Below are 16,235 nucleotides of genomic sequence, written 5' to 3'. Positions count from 1 at the left end.
TTTTTCTTTTTCACCATTAACTGTCAGTGTACATCCTTGTCTATGTCTTTTTCTTATTTGGCTGTTTTTCTAAGCTAAGTTTAGAAGTTTAGAGTCCTAAACGGTGTGGGAGAGGGGAGAGTGGGACATAGTGGACTTTGAACAGTTAATGACTGCTCAAAGAGGTAATGACGTTTGTTAGATATAATGATTTATAGTATTGGAAAGTGGTTTTACATTCATTATCTTACTTGATGTTCACAACTGCTTAAAATATGACATGCTGTAATGGTAGAACTGACATTAAGATAAAAGTTTTCTGATTCAGACACTTGTGTACATTCTACTGAACCATAGAGTCTTTCTGTAGAACTAGGGCAAGAAAATGGTGTTTGCCAGCAGTATAGAATATGTAACTTTACAATTGCTTTCCTTTGTGACCTTGGAAATAATCACTTAACCACTTTTTACTGTGTACTCTCTGTTTTTCAAGTAGGGTTTATGATACATGGCAGTTTATGTTCCATAGGGTTATAATACTTAAGATGCTTGGGAAGAAAGTGTCCTTTTATTACTTTTATTTTAATTTATCATTATTTATCATGATTATTACCGTTTTATTTACTTCATCATTTTTATTTATCATTATTATTTTGTCATTATTACTTTAAACAGACATTTCTTTATAAATGCATTTTACATGTTAGAGTGAAAGGAAAAGAGGAATTCAGGAAAGTAGAAAAATGTACGCCAGAATTTACTCATTCAAATCAATGCTACCTTTCCAAGCAGTGACCTTGAGAAGCTATGTACTGTACTTGCTGTCATTACTCAAAATATCCATCGGATCTCATTTTTTAAACAACAGCTTCAGGATTTTATTTGCATCTGTACAAAGATGAAACTATTCAACGTGAAAATATTAGTGAAGTCAATAATTTAGTTGTTGGGTTTACATGAATACTGATAACTAGTTTTCAAAGCATTTTACACTAGTGTGTGTAGATTCAGCAACATAATGGTTTTGATGAGTATTTTTGAAGATTAGATCGATAGAATGGGTTATCTTTGAAGTAATGATTGTTTGTTTGTTTTTCTAGTCAGCAGATAAGCAGCGAGCCCTAGAAGAAACCAAAGCCTACACCACCCAGTCCTTAGCAAGTGTTGCCTATCTGATAAATACCTTGGCCAACAATGTCCTGCAGATGCTGGATATCCAGGCGTCCCAACTTCGAAGGATGGAGTCTTCAATCAATCATATTTCACAAGTAAGACCACACTATTTTCCTATTTTGCCTATGAGGAACATGTAATAAACACAGGCTATCTGTGACGCTGGCAGCCTTTATTATGTGAGTTAATGCACATGTATGATTTGGAAAATACAAACTCAGTAGTAGGTTGTTTTTTGTTTCTCTCTTTTTGTCTAGTGATTATCTTCTCTGTGATTTTGATAGGGAAGTATACTTTGTTTATTTTAAACATCTTTTTAAAAAAAATTTATGTATTTTTGTCTGCGTTGGGTCTTTGTCACTGTGCATGGGCTTTCTCTAGCTGTGCTGAACGGGGGCTACTCTTTGTTGCAGTGCGTGGGCTTCTCATTGCGTTGGCTTCTCTTGTTGGACAGCATGGGCTCTAGGCGCGCAGGCTTCAGTAGTTGTGGCACGTGGGCTCCAGTAGTTGTGGCACACGGGCTCTAGAGCACAGACTCATTAGTTGTGGTGCAAAGGCTTAGTTGCTCCGTGACATGTGGGGTCGTCCCGGACCACGGCTCGAACTCGTGTCCCCTGCATTGGCAGGCGGATTCTTAACCACTGCACCACCAGGGAAGTCCCTAAACATCTTTTTTTTTTTTTTTTTTTTTGCGGTACGCGGACCCCTCACTGCTGCGGCCTCTCCCGTTGCAGAGCACAGGCTCCGGACGCGCAGGCTCAGTGGCCATGGCTCATGGGCCTAGCTGCTCCGCGGCACGTGGAATCCTCCCGGACCGGGGCATGAACCCGCGCCCCCTGCACTGGCAGGCGGACTCTCAACCACTGCGCCACCAGGGAAGCCCCCTAAACATCTTTTTAAAAAAATATTTATTTATTTGGTTGCACCAGGTCTTAGTTGCCGCAGGTGGGCTCCTTAGTTGCGGCATATGGGCTCCTTAGTTGCGGCTCCAGGGCTCCTTAGTTTCAGCAGGCAGCCTCCCTAATTGCGGATTGCTGGCTCCTTAGTTGTGGCACAAGGGCTCCCCAGTTGTGGCATACGATCTCTTAGTTGCAGCATGCATGTAGGATATAGTTCCCTGACCAGGAATTGAACCTGGGCCCCCTGCATTGGGAGCTTGGAGTCCTATCCACTGCACCACCATGGAAGTCCTGGGAAGTCTACTTTAATGGTTTCATTAAAACTCAGTTGTCAAGTTAAAATGATCGGCCTTGAGGTGAGAATTTGCCTGCTTTCTTCCAATTTTTACCGAATTTTACACTTAAAATGTGATAGCTTGATGACTTGTTTAAATGCTTTTTTCTGTTACCTCAGTAATGGATAGATTAAGTGACCTTATAAAATTATCTTTGTATAGAACTTAGAAAAAATTAATGTTATACTTTCTCCATTGTAAATGTCATAAAGAAAAGAGAAAAAAATAGGAAAACAAACCCTTTCTCCACTACTCAAACTTCTCCTGTTAATATTTTGGTATATTTCCTTTTAATACTTTCTTCTTCTAAATGATTTTTAAAATTTAGCTGGGATTATACTATGTATGGAATTTTGAGTTCTGCTCTTTTAACTTACCATTGTAACAAACATCTTCTCATGATGTTATAAGATCTTCATAAACATTTTCGATGGCTACATAATGTTGTATATATATATCATAATTTTCATAACCATTCCTACATTTTGGGACCATTTAAAATATTACTACAGTAAAAACCAATTTATAATTGCAAAATACATTTTTAAAAACATTAAAACGAAAAGATTTTGATCTGTCTGCTTCTCTTTGAAATCTTTGGAACTTTTCTATTTTAACTGTCTTGCCATTTGAGTAACTTGGTGGTATTCAATTCTGTTTTTAGAACTAAATGATTAGAATGCTTCTGGAATAAAAAGAGTTTTAAAATGTGCATATTACCTTTCTTCGTATATCTTAAAAGTTCAGGACTCCTCTAAAATTGACCAATCCATCAATTTTTCAAAATCTTGGGTTTAATTTATATAATTAAATATAGTTCACATAACCGAATCGGTTATGTAAGGTCTACCTTATGTTTCTTCTTTTTTTTTTAACATCTTTGGTGGAGTATAATTGCTTTACAGTGGTGTGTTAGTTTCTGCTGTATAACAAAGTGCATCAGCTATACGTATACGTATATCCCCATATCTCCTCCTTGCATCTTCCTTCCACCCTCCTTATCCCACCCCTCTAGTTGGAAACAGAGCACCGAGTTGATCTCCCTGTGCTATGCAGCTGCTTCCCACTAGCTATCTATTTTACATTTGGTAGTGTATATATGCCCGTGTCACTCTCTCACTTCATCCCAGCTTACCTTTCCCCCTCCCCATGTCCTCAAGTACATTCTCTACGTCAGCGTCTTTACTCCTGTCCTGCCCCTAGGTTCTTCAGAACCAATTTTTTTTTTTTAAGATTTCATAAATATGTGTTGGCATACAGTATTTGTTTTTCTCTTTCTGACTTACTTCACTCTGTATGACAGACCCTAGGTCCATCCACCTCACTACAAATAACTCAATTTCGTTTCTTTTTATGGCTGAGTAATATTCCATTGTATATATGTGCCACATCTTCTTTATCCTTTCATCTGTCGATGGACACTTAGGTTGCTTCCATGTCCTGGCTATTGTAAATAGAGCTGCAGTGAACATTGTGGTACATGACTCTTTTTGAATTATGGTTTTCTCAGGGTATATGCCCAGTAGTGGGATTGCTGGGTCGTATGGTAGTTCCATTTTTAGTTTTTGAAGGAACTTCCATACTGTTCTCCATAGGGGCTGTATCAATTTACATTCCCACCAACAGTGCAAGAGGATTCCCTTTTTTCTACACCCTCTCCAACATTTATTGTTTGTAGATATTTTGATGATGGCCATTCTGACCGGTGTGAGGTGGTACCTCATTGTAGTTTTGATTTGCATTTCTCTAATGATTAGTGATGTTGAACATCCTTTCATGTGTTTTTTGGCAATCTGTGTATCTTCTTTGGAGATGTCTATTTAGGTCTTCTGTCCATTTTTGGATTGGATTGTTTCGTTGTTTTCATATTGAGCTGCACAAGCTGCTTGTATATTTTGGAGATTAATCCTTTGTCAGACGCTTTGTTTGCAAATATTTTCCCCATTCTGAGGGTTGTCCTTTCGTCTTGTTTATGGTTTCCTTTGCAATACAAAAGCTTTTAAGTTTCATTAGGTCTCATTTGTTTATTTTTGTTTTTATTTCCATTTCTCTAGGAGGTTGGTCAAAGAGGATCTTGCTATGATTTATGTCATAGAGTGTTCTGCCTATGTTTTCCTCTAAGAGTTTGATAGTGTCTGACCTTACATTTAGGTATTCAATCCATTTTAAAATTATTTTTGTGTATGGTGTTAGGAAGTGTTTAATTTCATTCTTTTACATGTAGCTGTCTAGTTTTCACAGCATCACTTATTGAATAGGCTGCCTTTTCTACATTGTATATTTCTGCCTCCTTTATCAAAGATAAGGTGACCATATATGAGTGGTTTTATGTCTGGGCTTTCTCTCCTGTTCCATTTATCTCTATTTCTGTTTTTGTGCCAGTACCATACTGTCTTGATTACTGTAGCTTTGTAGTATAGTCTGAAGTCAGGGACCCTGATTTCTCCAGCTCCGTTTTTCTTTCTGAAGATTGCTTTGGCTATTCGGGGTCTCTTATGTTTCCATACAAACTGTGAAATTTTTTGTTCTAGTTCTGTGAAAAATGCCAGTGGTAGTTTGAATGGGATTGCATTAAATCTGTAAATTGCTTTGGGTAGTATAGTCATTTTCAAAATGTTGATTCTTCCAGTCCAAGAACATGATATATCTCTCCATCTGTTTGTATCATGTTTAATTTCTTTCATCTGTGTCTTATAATTTTCTGCATACAGGTCTTTTGTCTCCATAGGTAGGTTTATTCCTAAGTATTTTATTCTTTTTGTTGCAGTGGTAAATGGGAGTGTTTCCTTAATTTCTCTTTCAGATTTTTCATCATTAGTGTATAGGAATGCAAGGGATTTCTGTGCATTAATTTTGTATCCTGCTACTTTACCAAATTCATTGATTAGCTCTAGTAGTTTTCTGGTGGCATCTTTAGGATTCTCTATGTGTACTGTCTTGTCATCTGCAAAGAGTGACAGTTTTACTTCTTCCTTTCTGATTTGGAATCCTTTTATTGCGTTTTCTTCTGAGATTGCTGTGGCTAAAACTTCCAAACTATGTTGAATAATAGTGGGGAGAGTGGACATCCTTGTCTTGTTACTCATCTTAGTGAGAATGGTTTCGGTTTTCCACCATTGAGGACGAATTTGGCTGTGGGTTTGTCATATATGGCCTTTATTATGTTGAGGTAAGTTCCCTCTATGCCCACTTTCTGAAGGGTTTTTATCATAAATGGGTGTTGAATTTGGTCAAAAGCTTTTTCTGCATCTACTGAGATGATCATATGGTTTTTCTCCTTCAATTTGTTAATATGCTGTATCACATTGATTGATTTGCATAGATTGAAGAATCTTTGCATTCCAGAGGTAAACCCCACTTGATCATGGTGTATGATCCTTTTAATGTGCTGTTGGATTCTGTTTGCTACTATTTTCTTGAGCATTTTTGCATCTGTGTTCATCAGTGATATTGGCCTGTAGTTTTCTTTTTTTGTGATATCTTTGTCTGGTTTTGGTGTCAAGATGATGGTGGCCTCATAGAATGAGTTTGGGAGGGTTCCTCCGTCTGCTGTATTTTGGAAGAGTTTGAGAAGGATAGATGTTAGCTCTTCTCTAAATGTTGGATAGAATTCTCCTGTGAAACCATCTGGTCCTGTGCTTTTGTTTGTGGAAGATTTTTTTTTTAACATTTTAATTAGAGTATAATAATTAATAATAATTAGAGTATAGTTCCTTTACAATGGTGTCTTAGTTTCTGCTTTATAACAAAGTAAATCAGTTATACATATACATACATATGTTCCCGTATCTCTTCCCTCTTGCGTCTCCCTCCCTCCCACCCTCCGTATCCCACCCCTCTAGGTGGTCACAAAGCACCAAGCAGATCTCCCTGTGCTATGCTTCCCGCTAGATAGCTGTTTTTCGTTTGGTAGTGTATATGTCCATGTCACTCTCTCACTTTGTCACAGCTTACCCTTCCCCCTCCCCATATCCTGAAGTCCATGCTCTAGTAGGTCTGTGTATTTATTCCCATCTTGTCCCTAGGTGCTTCATGACCTTTTTTTTCTTTCTATTTTAGATTCCGTATATATGTGTTAGCATACGGTATTTCTGGAAGCAATAGAATAGATAGAATTCGCCTGTGAAGCCATCTGGTCCTGGGCTTTTGTGTGTTGGAAGATTTTTAATCACAGTGTCAATTTCAGTGCGTGTGATTGGTCTGTTCATATTTTCTATTTTTTCCTGGTTCAGTCTTGGAAGGTTGTGCTTTTCTAAGTGTTTTTCCATTTCCTCCAGGGTGTCCATTTTATTGGCATATAGTTGCTTGTAGTAATCTCTCATGATCCTTTCTCCTTCTGCATTGTGAGTTGTTACTTCTTTTTCTTTTCTAATTCTGTTCGTTTGAGTCTTCTCCCTTTTTTTCTTGATGAGTCTGGCTAATGGTTTATCAATTTTGTTTATCTTCTCAAAGAAGCAGTGGTTAGATTATTGATCTTTGCTATTGCTTCCTTCATTTCTTTTTCATTTATTTCTGATCTGACCTTTATGATTTCTTACCTTCTGCTAACACTGGGGTTTTTTTCTTCTTCTTTCTCTAATTGCGTTAGGTGTAAGGTTAGGTTGTTTATTTGAGATATTTCTTGTTTCTTGAGGTAGGACTGTATTGCTATAAACTTCCCTTTTAGAACTGCTTGTTCTGCATCCCATAGGTTTTGGGCCATCGTGTTTTCATTGTCATTTGTTTCTAGGTATTTTTTGATTTCTTCAGTGATCTCTTGGTTATTAAGTAGTGTATTGTTTAGCCTCCATGTGTTTGTATTTTTTACAGATTTTTTTCCTGTAATTGATATCCAGTCTCATAGCATCGTGGTCGGAAAAGATACTTGTTATGTTTTCAATTTTCTGAAATTTACCAAGGCTTCATTTGTGACCCAAGATATGATCTATACTGGAGAATGTTCCATGAGCACTTGAGAAGAAAGTGTATTCTGTTGTTTCTGGATGGTACATTCTATAAATATCATTTAAGTTCATCTTGTTTTATGTATCATTTGAAGCTTGTGTTTCCTTATTTATTTCCATTTTGGATGATCTATCCATTGGTGAAAGTGGGGTGTTAAAGTCCCCTACTATGATTGTGTTACTGTCAGTTTCCCCTTTTATGGCTGTTAGCATATGCCTTTTGTATTGAGGTGTTCCTATGTTGGGTGTATAAATATTTACAGTTGTTATATCTTCTTCTTGGATCGATCCCTTGATCATTATGTAGTGTCCTTCTTTGTCTCTTCTAATAGTCTTTATTTTAAAGTTCATTTTGTCTGATATGAGAATTTCTACTCCAGCTTTCTTTTGATTTCCATTTGCATGGAATATCTTTTTCTATCCCCTTACTTTCAGTCTGTATCTGTCCTTAGGTCTGATGTGCGTCTCTTGTGGACAGGATATATATGGGTCTTGTTTTTGTATCCATTCAGCCAGTGTGCGTGTTTTGGTTGGAGCATTTAATCCATTTACATTTAAGGTAATTATTGATATGTATGTTTCTATTACCATTTTCTTAATGTTTTGGGTTTGTTATTGTAGGTGTTTTTTGTCTCCTGTGTTTCCTGCCTAGAGGAGTTCCTTTAGCATTTGTTGTAAAGCTGGTTTGGTGGTGCTTAATTCTCTTAGCTTTTGCTTGTCTGTAAAGGTTTTAATTTCTCTGTCCAATCTGAATGAGATCTTTGCTGGGTAGAGTAATCTTGGTTGTCGGTTTTTCCCTTTCATCACTTTAAATATGTCCTGCCACACCCTTCTGGCTTGCAGAGTTTGTGCTGAGAAATCAGCTGTTAACCTTATGGGGATTCCCTTGTATGTTATGTGTTGCTTTTCCCTTGCTGCTTTTAATATTTTTTCTTTGTATTTAATTTTTGATAGTTTGATTGGCATGTTTCTTCTTGGACTTATCCTATATGGGACTCTCTGTACTTCCTGGACTTGAATGACTATTTCCTTTCCCATATTAGGGAAGTTTTCAAGTATAATCTTTTCAAATATTTCCTTAGTTCCTTTGTTTTTCTCTTCTTCTTCTGGGACCCCTATAATTCGAATGTTGGTGCGTTTAATGTTGTCCCAGAAGTCTCTGAGTCTGTCTTTAATTCTTTTCATTCTTTTTTCTTTATTTTGCACTGTGGTAGTTATTTCCACTATTTTATCTTCCAGGTCACTTATCCATTCTTCTGCCTCAGTTATTCTGCTATTGATTCCTTCTAGAGAATTTTTAATTTCATTTACTGTGTTGTTCATCAGTGTTTGTTTGCTCTTTAGTTCTTCTAGTTTCTTGTTAGAAATTTCTTGTATTTTCTCCATTCTATTTACAAGGTTTTGGATCATCTTTACTGTCATTACTCTGAATTCTTTTTCAGGTAGGCTCCCTATTTCCTCTACATTTGCTTGGTCTGGTGGGTTTTTCCCTTGCTCCTTCATCTATTGTGTATTTTTGTCTTCTCATTTTGCTTCACTTACTGCGTTTGGGGTCTCCTTTTCACAGGCTGAAGGTTCGTAGTTCCCATTGCTTTTGGTATCTGCCCCCAGTGGCTAAAGTTGGTTCAGTGGGTTGTGTAGGCTTCCTGGTGGATGGGACTGGTGCCTCTTTTCTGGTGGATGAAGCTGGATCTTGTCTTTCTGGTGGGCAGGACCACGTCTGGTGGTGTGTTTTTGGGTGTTTGTGAACCTATTATCATTTTAGGCAGCCTCTTGCTAATGGGTGGGGTTGTGTTCCTGTCTTGCTAGTTGTTTGGCATGAGATGTCCAGCCCTGTGGCTTACCAGGTCGTTGAGTAGAGCTGCCTTTTAGCATTGAGACGGAGATCTCTGGGAGAGCTTTTGCCGTTTGATATTACGTGGCGCTGGGAGGTTTCTGGTGGACCAGTGTCCTTAACTCGGCTCTCCCATCTTAGAGGCTCATGCCTGACACCTGGCTGGAGCACCAAGACCCTGTCAGCCACATGCCTCAGAAGGAAAGGGAGAAAAGAAAGGAAAGAAAGAAAAATAAAATAAAGTTATTCAAATAAAAAATAATTAAAACTAAAAAGAAATTTAAAAAAGGAAAGAAAGAAGAGGGCAACCAAACCAATAAACAAATCCATGAAAGATAACAAGCACTAAAAACTATACTAAAAAAGCAAAACCAAAATGGACAGAACTCTAGGACAAATGGTAAAAGCTAAGCTGTACAGACAAAATCACACAAAAAAGCATACACATACACACAAAAAGAGAAAAAGGATTAAAAAAGTATATATTTTTTTTGAAAAGAGAGAGCAGCCAAATCAATAAACCGATCTAGCAATGATACTAAGCTCTAGGAGGGGAAGATGGCAGAAGAGTAAGATGCGGAGATCACCTTCCTCCCCACAGGTACACCAGAAATACATCTACACGTGGAACAACTCCTACAGAACACCTACTGAACGCTGGCAGAAAACCTCAGACCTCCCAAGAGGCAAGAAAGTCCCCACGTACATGGGTAGCGCAAAAGAAAAAAGAATAAACAGAGACAAAAGGATAGGGACGGGACCTGCACCAGTGGGAGGGAACAGTGAAGGAGGAAAGGTTTCCACACACTAGAAACCCCTTCGCGGGTGGACACTGCAGGTGGCAGAGGGGGAAAGCTTCGGAGCTGCGGAGGAGAGCCCAGCAACAGGGGTGCGGCGGACAAAGCGGAGAGATTCCCGCAGAGGATCGGTGTCGACCGGCACTCACCAGCCCAAGACACTTGTCTGCTCACCCGCTGGGGAGGGCGGGGCTGGGAGCTGAGGCTCGGGCTTTGGTCGGAGCACAGGAAGAGGACTGGGGCTGGCGGCGTGAACACAGCCTGAAGGGGTTAGTGCGCCATGGCTAGCAGGGAGGGAGTCCGGGGAAAAGTCTCGACTTGCCGAAGAGGCAAGAGACTTTTTCTTCCCTCTTTGTTTACTGGTGCGCGAGGAGAGGGGATTAAGAGCGCTGCTTAAAGGAGCTCCAGAGACGGGCGTGAGCCGCGGCTAAAAGCGCGGACCCCAGAGACGGCCATGAGATGCTAAGGCTGCTGCTGCCGCCACCAAGAAGCCTGTGTGCGAGCACAGGTCACTATCCACACCCCACTTTCGAGGAGCCAGTGCAGCCCGCCACTGACAGGGTCCCGGGATCCAGGGACGACTTCCCCAGGAGATCGTGCGCCTCAGGCTCGTGCAACGTTATGCTGGCCTCTGCTGCTGCAGGCTCGCCCCGCTCTCCGTACCCCTGCAACCCCCCAGCCTGAGTGAGCCAGAGTCCCCCAAGCAACTGCTCCTTTAACCCCGTCCTGTCTGAGCAAAGACGCCCTCCGGTAACCTACACACAGAGGCAGGGCCAAATCCAAAGCTGAGCCCTGGGACCTGTGAGAACAAAGAAGAGAATGGGAAATCCCTCCCAGCAGGCTCAGAAGCAGCAGATTAAAGCTCCACAATCAACTTGCTGTACCCTGCTTCTGTGGAATACATGAATAGACAACAGATCATCCCAAATTAAGGAGGTGGACTTTGAGAGCAAGATTTATGATTTTCCCCCCTTTTTGTCTTTTTGTGAGTGTATATGAGTATGGTTCTGTGTGAGATTTTGTCTGTATAGCTTTGCTTCCACCATTTGTCAAAGGGTTCTATACATCCGTTTTGTTTTTTTTCAATTTTTCTCTTATTAATTTTTTTATATTAATAACTTTATTTTATTTTATCTTTATTTTATTTTATCTTCTTTCTTCCTTTCCTCCCTCCCTCCCTCCCTCCCTCTCTCCCTCTTTCTCTCTCTCTCACTCTTTCTTTCTTTCTTTCTTTCTCTCTCTCTCTCTCTCCCTCCCTCCCTCCCTCCCTCCCTCCCTCCCTCCCTCCCTCCCTCTCTCTCTCTCTCTCTCTCTCGCACGCGCGCTCTCTCTCTCTCTCTCTCTTTCTTTCTTTCTTTCTTCTTTTTCTCCCTTTTATTCTGAGCCGTGTGGATGAAAGGCTCTTGGTGCTACAGCCAGGAGTCAGTGCTGTGCCTCTGAGGTGGGAGAGCCCATTTCAGGACACTGATCCACAAGAGATCTCCCAGCTCCACATAATATCAAATGGTGAAAATCTCCCAGAGATCTCCATCTCAACACCAGCACCCAGCTTCACTCAACGACCAGCAAGCTACAGTGCTGGACACCCTATGCCAAACAACTAGCAAGACAGGAACACAACCCCATCCATTAGCAGAAAGGCTGCCTAAAATCATAATAAGTCCACAGACACCTCAAAACACACCACCAGACGTGGACCTGCCCACCAGAAAGACAAGATCCAGCCTCATCCACCAGAACACAGGCATTAGTCCCCTCCACCAGGAAGCCTACACAACCCACTGAACCAACTTTAGCCACTGGGGGCAGACACCAAAAACAACGGGAACTACGAACCTGCAGCCTGCAAAAAGGAGACCCCAGACACAGTAAGATAAGCAAAATGAGAAGACAGAAAAACACACAGCAGATGAAGGAGCAAGATAAAAACCCACCAGACCTAACAAATGAAGAGGAATTAGGCAGTCTACCTGGAAAAGAATTCAGAATAATGATAGTAAAGATGATCCAAAACCTTGGAAATAGAATAGACAAAATGCAAGAAACATTTAACAAGGACCTAGAAGAACTAAACATGAAATAAACAACGATGAACAACACAATAAATGAAATTAAAAATACTCTAGATGGGATCAATAGCAGAATAACTAAGGCAGAAGAACAAACAGATAAGTGACCTGGAAGATAAAATAGTGGAAATAACTACTGCAGAGCAGAATAAAGAAAAAGGAATGAAAAGAACTGAGTACAGTCTCAGAGACCTCTGGGACAACACTAAACACACCAACATTTGAATTACAGGTGTTCCAGAGAAGAAGAGAAAAAGAAAGGGACTGAGAAAACATTTGAAGAGATTATAGTTGAAAACTTCCATAATATGGAAGTCATTCAAGTCCAGAAAGCACAGAGAGTCCCATACAGGATAAATCTAAGGAGAAATACACCAAGACACATATTAATCAAGCTGTCAAAAATTAAATACAAAGAAGATATATTAAAAGCAGCAAGGGCAAAACAACAAAGAACACACAAGGGGATCCCTATAAGGTTAACAGCTGATCTTTCAGCAGAAACTCTGCAAGCCAGAAGGGACTGGCAGGAAAAATTTAAGGTGATGAAGGAGAAAAACCTGCAACCAAGAGTACTCTACCCAGCAAGGATCTCATTCAGATTTGATGGAGAAATTAAAACCTTTACAGACAAGCAAAAGCTGAGAGTTCAGCACCACCAAACCAGCTTTACAACAAATGCTAAATGAACTTCTCTAGTCAAGAAACACAAGAGAAGGAAAAGGCCTATAATAACGAACCCAAATCAATTAAGAAAATGGGAATAGGAACATACATATCGATAATTACCTTAAATGTAAATGGACTAAATGCTCACACCAAAAGACACAGATTGGCTGAATGGATACAAAAACAAGACCCATATATATGCTGTCTACAAGAGACCCACTTCAGACCTACAGACACATACAGACTGAAAGTAAGGGGATGGAAAAAGATATTCCATGCAAATGGAAACCAAAAGAAAGCTGGAGTAGAAATTCTTATATCAGACAAAACAGACTTTAAAATACAGACTAGTACAAGAAACAAAGAAGGACACTACATAATGATCAAGGGATGAATCCAAGAAGAACATATAAAAATTGTAAATACTTATGCACCCAACATAGGAGCACCTCAATACATAAAGCAAATACTAACAGCCATCATAGGGGAAATTCACAGTAACACATTCATAGTTGGGGACTTTAACACCCCACTTTCACCAATGGACTGATCATCCAAAATGAAAATAAATAAGGAAACACAAGCTTTAAACGATACATTAAACAAGATGGACCTAATTGATATTTATAGGACATTCCATCCAAAAACAACAGAGTACACATTTTTCTTAAGTGCTCATGGACCATTCTCCAGGATAGATCATATCTTGGGTCACAAATTAAGCCTTAGTAAATTTAAGAAAATTGAAATTGTATCAAGTATCTTTTCCGACCACAACGCTGTGAGACCAGATATCAATTACAGGAAAATATCTGTAAAATATACAAACACATGGAGGCTAAACAATACACTACTTAATAACGAAGTAAACACTGAAGAAATCAAAGAGGAAATAAAAAAATACCTAGAAACAAATGACAATGGAGACACGACGACCCAAAACCTATGGGATGCAGCAAAAGCAGTTCTAAGAGGGAAGTTTATAGCAATACAATCCTACCTTAAGAAATAGGAAACATCTCAAGTAAACAACCTAACCTTGCACCTAAAGCAACTAGAGAAAGAAGAACAAAAAAACCCCAAAGTTAGCAGAAGGAAAGAAATCATAAACATCAGATCAGAAATAAATGAAAAAGATATGAAGGAAACGATAGCAAAGATCAATAAAACTAAAAGCTGGTTCTTTGAGAAGGTAAAGAAAATTGATAAACCATTAGCCAGACTCATCACAAAAAAGGGAGAAGACTCAAATCAATAGAATGAGAAATGGAAAAGGAGAAGTAACAACTGACACTGCAGAAATACAAAAGATCATGAGAGATTACTACAAGGAACTCTATGCCAATAAAATGGGCAACCTGGAAGAAATGGACAAATTCTGAGAAATGCACAACTGGCCAAGACTGAATCAGGAAGAAACAGAAAATATGAACAGACCAATCACAAGCACTGAAATTGACACTGTGATTAAAAATCTTCCAGCAAACAAAAGCCCAGGACCAGTTGGCTTCACAGGGGAATTCTATCATTTAGAGAAGAGCTAACACCTATCCTTCTCAAACTCTTCCAAAATATAGCAGAGGGAGGAAAACTTCCAAACTCATATATGAGGCCACCATCACATTGATACCAAAACCAGACAAGGATGTCACAAAGAAAGAAAACTACAGGCCAATATCACTGATGAACATAGATGCAAAAATCCTCAATAAAATACTAGCAAACAGAATCCAACAGCACATTAAAAGGATCATACAACATGGTCAAGTGGGGTTTATTCCAGGAATGCAAGGATTCTTCAATATACGCAAATCAATCAATGAGATACACCATATTAAGAACCTGAAGGAGAAAAACCATATGATCATCTCAATAGATGCAGAGAAAGCTTTCAACAAAATTCAACACCCATTTATGATAAAAACCCTGCAGAAAGTAGGCATAGAGGGAACTTTCCTCTACATAATAAAGGCCATATATGACAAGCCCACAGCCAATATTGTTCTCAATGCTGAAAAACTGAAGCCATTTCCACTATGATCAGGAGCAAGACAAGGTGGCCCACTCTCACCACTCTTATTCAACATAGTTTTGGAAGTTTTAGCCACAGCAATCAGAGAAATAAAAGGAATCCCAATCGGAAAAGAAGAAGTAAAGCTGTCACTGTTTGCAGATGATATGATACTATACATAGAGAATCCTAAAGATGCTACTAGAAAACTACTAGAGCTAATTAATGAATTTGGTAAAGCAGCTGTATACAAAATTAATGCACAGAAATCTCTGGCTTTCCTATACACTAAGGATGAAAAATCTGAAAGTGAAATCAAGAAAACACTCCCATGTACCACTGCAACAGAAAGAATAAAATACCTAGGAATAAACCTACCTAAGGAGACAGAAGACCTGTATGCAGAAAACTGTAAGACACTGATGAAGGAAATTAAAGATGATACAGATAGTTGGAGAGATATACCATGTTCGTAGATTGGAAGAATCAACATTGTGAAAATGACTCTACTACCCGAAGCAATCTACAGATTCAATGCAATCCCTGTCAAACTACCACTAGCATTTTTCACAGAACTAGAACAAAAAATTTCACAATTTGTATGGAAACACAAAAGACCCCAAATAGCCAAAGCAATCTTGAGAACGAAAAATGGAGCTGGAGAAATCAGAGTCCTTGACTTCAGACTATACTACAAAGCTACAGTAATGAAGACAGTATGGTACTTGCACAGAAACAGAAAAATAGATTAATGGAAAAGGATAGAAAGCCCAGAGATAAACCCACGCACATATGGTCACCTTATCTTTGATAAAGGAGGCAGGAATGTACAGTGGAGAAAGGACAGCCTCTTCAAGAAGTGGTGCTGGGAAAACTGGACAGGTACATGTAAAAGTATGAGATTAGATCACTCCCTAACACCATACACAAAAATAAGCTCAAAATGGATTAAAGACCTAAATGTAAGGCCAGACACCATGAAACTCTTAGAGGAAAACATAGAGCACTCTATGACATAAATCACAGCAAGATCCTTTTTGACCCACCTCCTAGAGAAAATGAAATAAAAACAAAAATAAACAAATGGGACCTAATGAAACTTAAAAGCTTTTGCACAGCAAAGGAAACCATAAACAAGACAAAAAGACAGCCCTCAGAATGGGAGAAAATATTTGCAAATGAAACAAATGACAAAGGATTAATCTTCAAAATTTATAAGCAGCTCATGCAGCTCAATAACAAAAAAACAAATAACCCAACCCAAAAATGGGCAGAAGACCTAAATAGACATTTCTCCAAAGAAGATATACAGACTGCCAACAAACACATGAAAGAATGCTCAACATCATTAATCATTAGAGAAATGCAAATCAAAAGTACAATGAGATATCATCTCACACCAGTCAGAATGGCCATCATCAAAAAATCTAGAAACAATAAATGTTGGAGAGGGTGTGGAGAAAAGGGAACACTCTTGCACTGCTGGTGGGAATGTGAATTGGTACAGCCACTGTGGAGAACAGTAT

The 16,235-nt window shown here is 39.1% G+C and overlaps 1 protein-coding gene across 16 annotated transcripts in view; it reads left to right on the top strand.

The window, feature by feature from the left end:
* Positions 1 to 16,235, top strand: part of ABI2 (abl interactor 2) — a 111,933-nt gene that overhangs the window by 29,993 nt on the left and 65,705 nt on the right. For all 16 annotated transcript variants that reach the window (XM_089915941.1, XM_089915942.1, XM_089915945.1 and 13 more), the window contains exon 2: positions 1,080 to 1,247. In XM_089915941.1, coding sequence (XP_089772067.1) covers positions 1,080 to 1,247 — 168 coding nt within the window. The remainder of the gene's footprint in view (positions 1 to 1,079; positions 1,248 to 16,235) is intronic.

The sequence above is a fragment of the Delphinapterus leucas genome, chromosome 8 (assembly GCF_059928025.1).
Source record: "Delphinapterus leucas isolate spDelLeu-1000000601 "Yukka" chromosome 8, BTC_Dleu_Yukka2, whole genome shotgun sequence".
Lineage (NCBI taxonomy): Eukaryota > Metazoa > Chordata > Mammalia > Artiodactyla > Monodontidae > Delphinapterus > Delphinapterus leucas.
Note: the sequence above shows the minus strand (reverse complement) of the source record. Positions and strands in the feature narration are given on the sequence as shown.